At 62.4% G+C, this 7,235-nt stretch overlaps 1 protein-coding gene across 2 annotated transcripts; it reads left to right on the top strand.

Annotated features, from left to right (window-relative positions):
• Window positions 1-7,235, top strand: ARRDC1 (arrestin domain containing 1). 2 transcript variants are annotated; one of them, XM_053918442.2, is made up of 8 exons: window positions 1-186; window positions 4,899-5,009; window positions 5,425-5,475; window positions 5,561-5,733; window positions 5,963-6,145; window positions 6,219-6,395; window positions 6,467-6,875; window positions 6,948-7,235. In XM_053918442.2, exons 1-8 carry the CDS (start codon window positions 69-71, stop codon window positions 7,010-7,012), a joined length of 1,287 nt encoding a protein of 428 aa, XP_053774417.1. In that variant the 5' UTR covers window positions 1-68; the 3' UTR covers window positions 7,013-7,235. The 2 variants fall into 2 exon arrangements, with proteins under 2 accessions (XP_053774417.1, XP_024418262.1); XM_024562494.4 differs by having other exon boundaries at window positions 3-186; window positions 5,579-5,733.

Genomic DNA, 7,235 nt, shown 5'->3' with positions numbered 1-7,235 from the left:
AACGCAGCGGAGCCAGCAGGCGGGCGGGGGTGGAAGTGAGTGACGGTGCGGCCAGGCCCGCGGGCGGCATGGGGCGGGTGCAGCTCTTCGAGATCCGCCTGAGCCGCGGCCGTGTCGTCTACAGCCCCGGGGAACCTCTGGCCGGGACCGTGCGCGTATGCCTGGGGGCGCCGCTGCCTTTCCGAGGTGGGCGCGGGGTCCCCTCGGGGTGGGCCAGGCCGGGCGGGGTTCAGGTGGCTGCGCCCGCACCTAGGGCAGAGCCAGGGCTCCCGGAAGCGGCTGCCGGTGGCTCTGAGCCTAGGAAAATCCCCTCACCCCTCCCGCCGGCCAGGGGCCCGTGTGGGCTCTACACGGGTTCCCCGGCTGCGGGGAGGGTTGGGTGGGGCTGACGGGGTTGTGCTGACCCTCCGGGGTGGGAGGCCGGCGGCGGTCGAGGCAAAGTAGGGAGGCCTGGGTGGCCGTCTTCCTTCTCTGCCTTTCCTGTTCTCTCCGCCTGGGGGCGGGGTCTTAGAGCCTGTTCAGCTTGCTGAAGCCCACTCTGACTGGACACACGCATGCCTCCGACATTCCCTGTAGGATAAGCGGGGTCCTCTGAGGCCTGGTGGCTGATAGGCCCTCACCTGGAGGCTGATCTTTCTCTCCCACACACCCAGGCTCCTGATGCAGGCCCTTCCTCTTCACGGACAGTCCCACCCGTGTGCAGGTCCCCAGCAGGGCCCACACGGCACCCGTGCACCCGCTTATATCCAGCTTAAGTTTGTCCTTGTGTGCTGGGGATGTCTTGCTCATCCCTGCGTGTCCCAGGCGTCCGGCCCAGCCGGCATCTGGGAGCTGAAGATAAGCCCTCCTGGCCAGTCCCACTGCTGGTGCAGACATCTGGGACTTCAGGATTGGGGATCTGGTTGCTGCAGTGGCCCTTGCTAGGGCTCCCCACAAGTGCTGGCTTCATCTGCTGTCCCAGGTGTAGACAGGGTTCTGGTTGGGACTTTGGGGCTCCATCCTCAGGGTGGGGGGCGTGGCAAAGGCACAGCGCAGGGATCCTTGTCACTGAGTGCAAGGTTGTGTGGTGTGTCCCTGCTAGGTTGCTCCTCTACCCAAAACCACAGCTGCCAGGCTTCCCTCTGCGCCTTGACCTTCCAGACACCTGTGTGGTCGACAGCTTAGCATTTCTGGTCCCTGCTGAGGACTGAAAGCCACTGAACTCTTGGGACAGCCGCCCCTCCATGCTGGACAGGCCTAAGCACGCAACAGTATGAGGCTGTAGGGGTCTGAGAAGAAGCTGGTGCAGGTGCCCCTAGTTAGGGGTCCTCCCATGGAGCCTCGTGGAGCCTCCTCCCATGACGAGGTCGCCATTTCTGGTCTCTTCGGTTGGAGTTTGGAGTTCGGGTGGGAGTAGGTGTGGCAGGGGGCACCGTAGGGACAGTACAGTTCTTCTCTGGGGCACAAGCAACAGGTGAGACGTGAGATGGGGCTAGAAGGCTCCTGGCCGAGGGGAGAGTGCCATGCAGGGCCACAGGAAGGAGGCGCAGGCTGTTGGCCAGGTGGACAAATGCACCACAGATGTCCGTGCTGGGGCCATCGCCTGGTGCATCCACCCTGTCGCCCTCCTGTACCTGGGGCCCTGGACAGCAGGCCGATGCTGACCACAGTGAAGGGATGGCCAAAGCTGTGTGGGACTGGGCTGGGCTGAGCAGATAGAGCCCCCTGGCCTTCATGTGGCGAGTGGGATGTGGGGAATGGACAGCTGGGCCACAGAAGGCTGAGGGAGCCCCACTGATGGTCCCGGCCGTAAAGGCACTAGCCCCTGAGCAGGGGAGAATATGGGTGCTGCAGGTGCTCCGGGGTGTTCTGCAAGCCCTGCCTGGGTGTGGGAAAGGAGAGGTTGTGGTTCTTTCTTTTCTTTGATTAAAAAGCTTGAGCTCCTGCTACCAGCCAGTGATACCATGGGGAGGCCCTCCACCCGCCGGCAGAACACAGAGGAAGGGACAGCAGCCAGCCCCCAGCTCCACCAGCTCACTGTGCCCTTGTCACAGGCCAGATGCCGCCCTCCCCGCTTGCTGTGGTCCAACTCCATGAATCCTCACAGCAGCCCTGGGAGGTGGGCGCTGGTATGCTCATGTGACAGATTTGGAACCAGGACAGAGAGAAGTGGCTCATGGGCTGAGTTTTAGTGCAAGGATGTGGCAAAGGCCATGCTGCTCCAGGTTTGTGGGACCTGGCAGACGGTGGGAGAGACCTATGGGAACAGAGGAGGGGCGAGCAGAAGTCTTCATGGTCAGGATGGGCAAGGGAGGAGGGCTGCCAGCCAGGTGGCCATGCTGGCCAGAGAGGACATCTCCAGAAGTCACTCTGGACCACGGTCTGCATGATGATTTTCCTTAGAGAACCAGAGCAACCCTAAAGGTCCAAACATGGACACCCGTCTGTCCGTTCCGTGCCCGCCTCTCGTTATGCACTGAGCATTGGTACAGCTGAGCAATTGCAGACCCAGGCGGCATGGCATGGTGGCTCTGCAGCCGGTGTGGTGCTGTGCGGTGGAGGCTTGCAGAGCACACCTGACCCCGTCCTGGGCTGTGGGCACACACGCTGCTGCGAGGGCCATGCTGTCCTCCAGGGGCGGATGCCCCCTGCAGGGGGCAGGACAACTCGCTGTGTGTGTCCCCCCTGTGCCTCCATTGTTCCCCCACAGAGAAGAGGGTGGACAGGAGCTGGCCAGTCTGACTCAAGACAGTGACTGGAGGCTGCTCACTCAGTTGGGGCCCCCTACGGGACCTCCGTGTGTCCGTGTGAAATGGGGCTCTGCAAGGGCTTTGGGAAGGCCATAGACCTCCGGTCCCCCTGGGAGAACCCAAGGGTTGGTTTGATACTCTTCGTTTTGGGGGACCAGGTGTGCCCACAGCTCCTTCACCTGAATTCTGGGGGCCGGAGCCAGGCGGGGTAGGCTAGTCTTTTAGCCACAGGCTCTTGGACACATGGGCTGTGCCTGGACTGTTGGCCGATGCGAGCGGGGGCGCTCAGGCTCCTGTGTAAACAGTGTGCGATTCCAAGACCTGCTGGGTCCCCTGGTGTGTGCCTGTCCTGCCTGGCACTTCTCCAGGCCCCGTGTCAGCCTACATTTGGTCACTGTAATGTCAAAATATCTAATATCTTGACACCGAATATCAAATATTGAATTTTTGCTAATCAGAGTGGCTACAGTGATGAGTCCTCTGAGTTCCCCTGGCTTCTGGTGAGGTGGACATCTGTTCCTGTTATCTGCTACTGTGTAAACCCCTGAGTGACAAATCATCCCCAAACCAAGTGGTTTAAACAACCATCTTATGATGCCCCATGGCATTGTGGGTGAGCATCCAGACACAGGTGGGCGGGGCAGTTCTTCAGCTCGTGTGCCATCCTCTGGGGCTACTTGGCAGGGCTTGGCTGGCACCGTGCCGCTCTGGAGACCACTACACCCCTTCTGGCGTATTCTGTTGGTCCCAGTGTTCCCAGGGCAGCCAGATTCAAGGGGTGAATGTGCCCTGTCCACAGGGAGGGTTAAAGCCAGGTGGCCTCCTGACCTGCTAGGGTGTCTTCTCCCTAGGTCACAGCCACCCTTCCCCTCTGTGCCTGTCCGTCCCCTGCCTGGTTGCTCTTGGGCTGTGTTGGTCTGTAGGAGCCCTGGTGCCCCAGATTTCAGGGTGGGAACACTTCCGGTCTGGACCCAGGAGGGCCTAGCTGATGGAACACAGGTTGAAAGCGGGGCTGAGGTCCGGAGGTGAGGCTGGGCTGGCACAGACACCGAGGACTGGTCACTGGCAGTGCCTCCAGGGCCAGAGGACGAGCCAGGGTCGTGAGGGAAGTTGTATGTGCTCAGGGTGACCCACAGGAAGCTGCGTCAGCAAGGTGGGGCCATTCTGGGGAGATTACGGACATGGCTGGTGGGACTGACCGGGGCTGACCCCTGGTGCTAGGCACTGGGGACACCAGGTTCTTCCTGCCTGGTGGCTCCGTCAGGAAGGTATCAGATTCTGAGTCAGTTTCCCTTCACCTGACTATCAAGTCACAGGAGGAAGTGGGACTGGGCAGAGATGTACCAGGTGCGGCTAAAGTCTTTGGCCTTGACTCAGCCCTGCAGCTCCGCTGCCCGTCACTGAGCTCCCGCCCTGCTCCTGCTTGGGCCCAGCCATGGCCTTCTGACCATACTAGACCCTGAGTGTGTGTGTTGGACTGAGAAGTTCGAGTTCCTGACCCCAGAACGGGGTGGGGGGTCAGCCTCTGCTGCAGATGGCGGCGCTTCCACTGGGGAGTGGGAGGGAGGACCCCGCCTTCTCTGGATGCAAAAAATCAGCTCTCCTGGGCAGTGCTGGCCCAGGAGGTCAAGTCCCCACTCTCCAGTGTGTCAGAATTGGGTGCCGGTGCTGGTCGGGCAGGTCTGACCACATTCCTGGGAGGGCCAGCAGTCAGCTTCCAGCCTAACTGACTTGCCTGTGAGGCAGCATGAAGGAGGGGTCAGAGGTCAACAGTCCCCCAGGCCTCTGTTCCTCATCAGTGCCCCAAGCAGCCCCAATAGGGAGCTGGGTTCTCACAGGTCTAGTGGGCCCATGTGTGGCTGGAGCCACGGTTACCAAGTTGGGGGTTGCCCAGGGGTCCTCTGGGTGACCCCTGGGGCCCTCCTGGGCTGCAGAACAGATGTCACTCCATTCTTCACTACCCTGGCTCCCTGTCAACACCCCAGGATGGGGGGATGGGCAGGAGATGTCCTCTAAAGGCAGCAGACCATTTGCTGGCCTTGTCAGGGCCCAACTGGGTGGGGTTGCCCCGCACCTGGGTGCTTCCAGCCCCGCCCAAACCCCTGTGCCAGGGGCATGCAGGGGCCGGGCCAGCAGCTTGCTGGGGCTCACACGACCCCCCTCTTGCAGCCATCCGAGTGAGCTGCACAGGCTCCTGCAGAGTCTCCAGCAAGGCCAATGACGCTGCATGGGTGGTGGAGGAGGGCTACTTCAACAGCACTCTGTCGCTGGCTGACAAGGGTGAGTCTGTCTGGTAGCCCGACTATCCGCCCCACCTCCTCGCTCTGCCTCTGGGAACCACGTACTTTCCCACCCTCTCCCTGTGCTGTGTACCCGGATGGATTTCTCTCCCCGGAAGATACTGGGCATGTCTGGTAGGGGCTGCGTGGCTGAAGGGGCCAGCTTCTCCTGAGTTTGGGTGGGCTCCCGCCCCTGGAACAGCCCTGGCCCCCATTGTTCAAGCCAAGCTCTTGCCCCCATCCTTTGCCCGGCCGTGACCCTATGCTTCTGTGGCGCTGGATACAGAGGCTGGGAATCCCAGAAGCCAGATGCAGTGTGAGTCACCTGGCTACAGTGCCTGCTACTTCCTGGGCCCTGTGGTGTCCCTTGGGCTCCTGAGGTCACCTTCTCCCTCACCTTCCTCCTGTCTCTGCAGGGAGCCTGCCCAGTGGAGAGCACAACCTCCCTTTCCAGTTCCTGCTTCCTGGTGAGGCCCGGCCTGGCCAGGCCTAGTGGTGGCGGCCCGAGGGGGTCGGGGTGGGTGGGAGGTGGGTGGGAGAGTGGGATGCCAGTCTCTGCTCTCTCTCCAGCCACAGCACCCACATCTTTCGAGGGCCCTTTTGGGAAGATCGTGCACCAGGTACGGGCCACCATCGACACGCCACGTTTTTCCAAGGATCACCAGTGCAGCTGTGTCTTCTACATCTTGAGCCCCCTGAACCTGAACAGCATCCCAGATATCGAGGTGAGGATGGGCCCGTGGCCCCCTGGGTGGCCCCCACCTTGACCCTATGCCCTGTCCCCATCCGAGGTATGGGGGCCAGGGTTTGAAAGAGCAGTGACCTCTGTGTCCTCAGCTGACTGTGCCTTGTCCAGGGTAGGGGCATGGCAGGGCTGAGTGGCCTTGTCCAGGCTCCATAGGGGTCCACCCGGCCCACCCCACCAACCCCCCTCCCCACCATCCCCACCCACAGCAACCCAATGTGGCCTCCGCCACCAAGAAGTTCTCCTACAAGCTGGTGAAGACGGGCAGCGTGGTCCTCACAGCCAGCACGGACCTCCGAGGCTACGTGGTGGGGCAGGTGCTGCGGCTGCACGTCGACATCGAGAACCAGTCGGGCAAGGACACCAGCCCTGTGGTGGCCAGTCTGCTGCAGGTCAGAGTCTCCCTCGGATGGTGGAGGGGTAGGTGGCTGGTCTGTGGGGGCTCACAGGCTGGCCCTTCCCCAGAAAGTGTCCTACAAGGCCAAGCGCTGGATCCATGATGTCCGGACCGTTGCAGAGGTAGAGGGCGCTGGTGTCAAGGCCTGGAGGCAGACGCAGTGGCGAGAACAGATCCTGGTGCCTGCCCTGCCCCAGTCTGCCCTGCCAGGCTGCAGCCTCATCCACGTGGACTACTACCTGCAGGTACTGGAGTTGGGGGATGGTTTGGGGGAGGGGGCCTGGCGACCTGGACCCTCACCCCGCATCCCTCGTAGGTCTCCCTGAAGGTGCCTGAAGCCTCTGTGACCCTCCCGGTCTTCATCGGCAATATCGCTGTGAACCAAGCCCCGCTGAGCCCCAGGCCGGGCCTTGGGCCACCTGCTGGGGGTCTGCCCTCAGTGGTGCCCTCTGCGCCACCCCAGGAGGAAGCAGAGGCGGCTGCTGGCCACCCCCACTTCTCGGACCCTGCCTCCCTCACCCAGAGCCAATCACAGCAGCCACTGCCTGGTGGTCCTGATCCCTGTCCTCTGGACGGCAGCCCCGCTTCCCACCCTCTGCCCCCTGCCTTGTGCATCTCCACAGGTGCCACTGTGCCCTACTTTGCAGAAGGGTCTGGAGGGGCAGTACCCACCATTGGTACCTTGATTCTCCCCCCAGAGTACAGTTCATGGGGCCACCCCTATGGTAAGTTGGGGCCTGGGGCCTGGCTGGGGGAGGTGTGCCACCAGCCCCTTACAGACTTTGCTCTCTCTGCAGAGGCTCCGCCGTCCTACGAGCAGAGCTGTGGCGGTGCGGACCCCGGCCTGACCCCAGGGAGCTGACCCCGAACTGATCCGCCTTCTCCAGGCGGGCTGACCTTTGCCGTGGGACTCAGGGCCTCGTGCCTTCGCTCCGGCCTGGCCTGGCCTACTCAGGACTCTTTACGCCCTGCCGGGCCCTCCGCCTCCCCTGGGCCTTCTCTTTGGCCCCCTGAAGTCGGCCTCTCCCAGCGGCGAGGACTGGACAGACAGGTGTAAATAAAGCACTTCATTTGTAGTGCGGGGA

This window comes from Desmodus rotundus, chromosome 1 (assembly GCF_022682495.2).
Source record: "Desmodus rotundus isolate HL8 chromosome 1, HLdesRot8A.1, whole genome shotgun sequence".
NCBI lineage: Eukaryota > Metazoa > Chordata > Mammalia > Chiroptera > Phyllostomidae > Desmodus > Desmodus rotundus.
The sequence above is the reverse complement of the archived record's forward strand: the minus strand, read 5'-3'. Positions and strand labels throughout refer to the sequence as shown.

What these genes read in the sequence shown, in the direction of transcription:
- ARRDC1 (XM_053918442.2), top strand. Translation starts at nt 69, where the DNA reads ATGGGGCGGGTGCAGCTCTTCGAGATCCGCCTGAGCCGCGGCCGTGTC. An exon ending in GGCGCCGCTGCCTTTCCGAG is followed by an intron (nt 187 to 4,898) that starts GTGGGCGCGGGG and finishes CCCCTCTTGCAG; the next exon opens with CCATCCGAGTGAGCTGCACA. An exon ending in ACAGCATCCCAGATATCGAG is followed by an intron (nt 5,734 to 5,962) that starts GTGAGGATGGGC and finishes CCCCACCCACAG; the next exon opens with CAACCCAATGTGGCCTCCGC.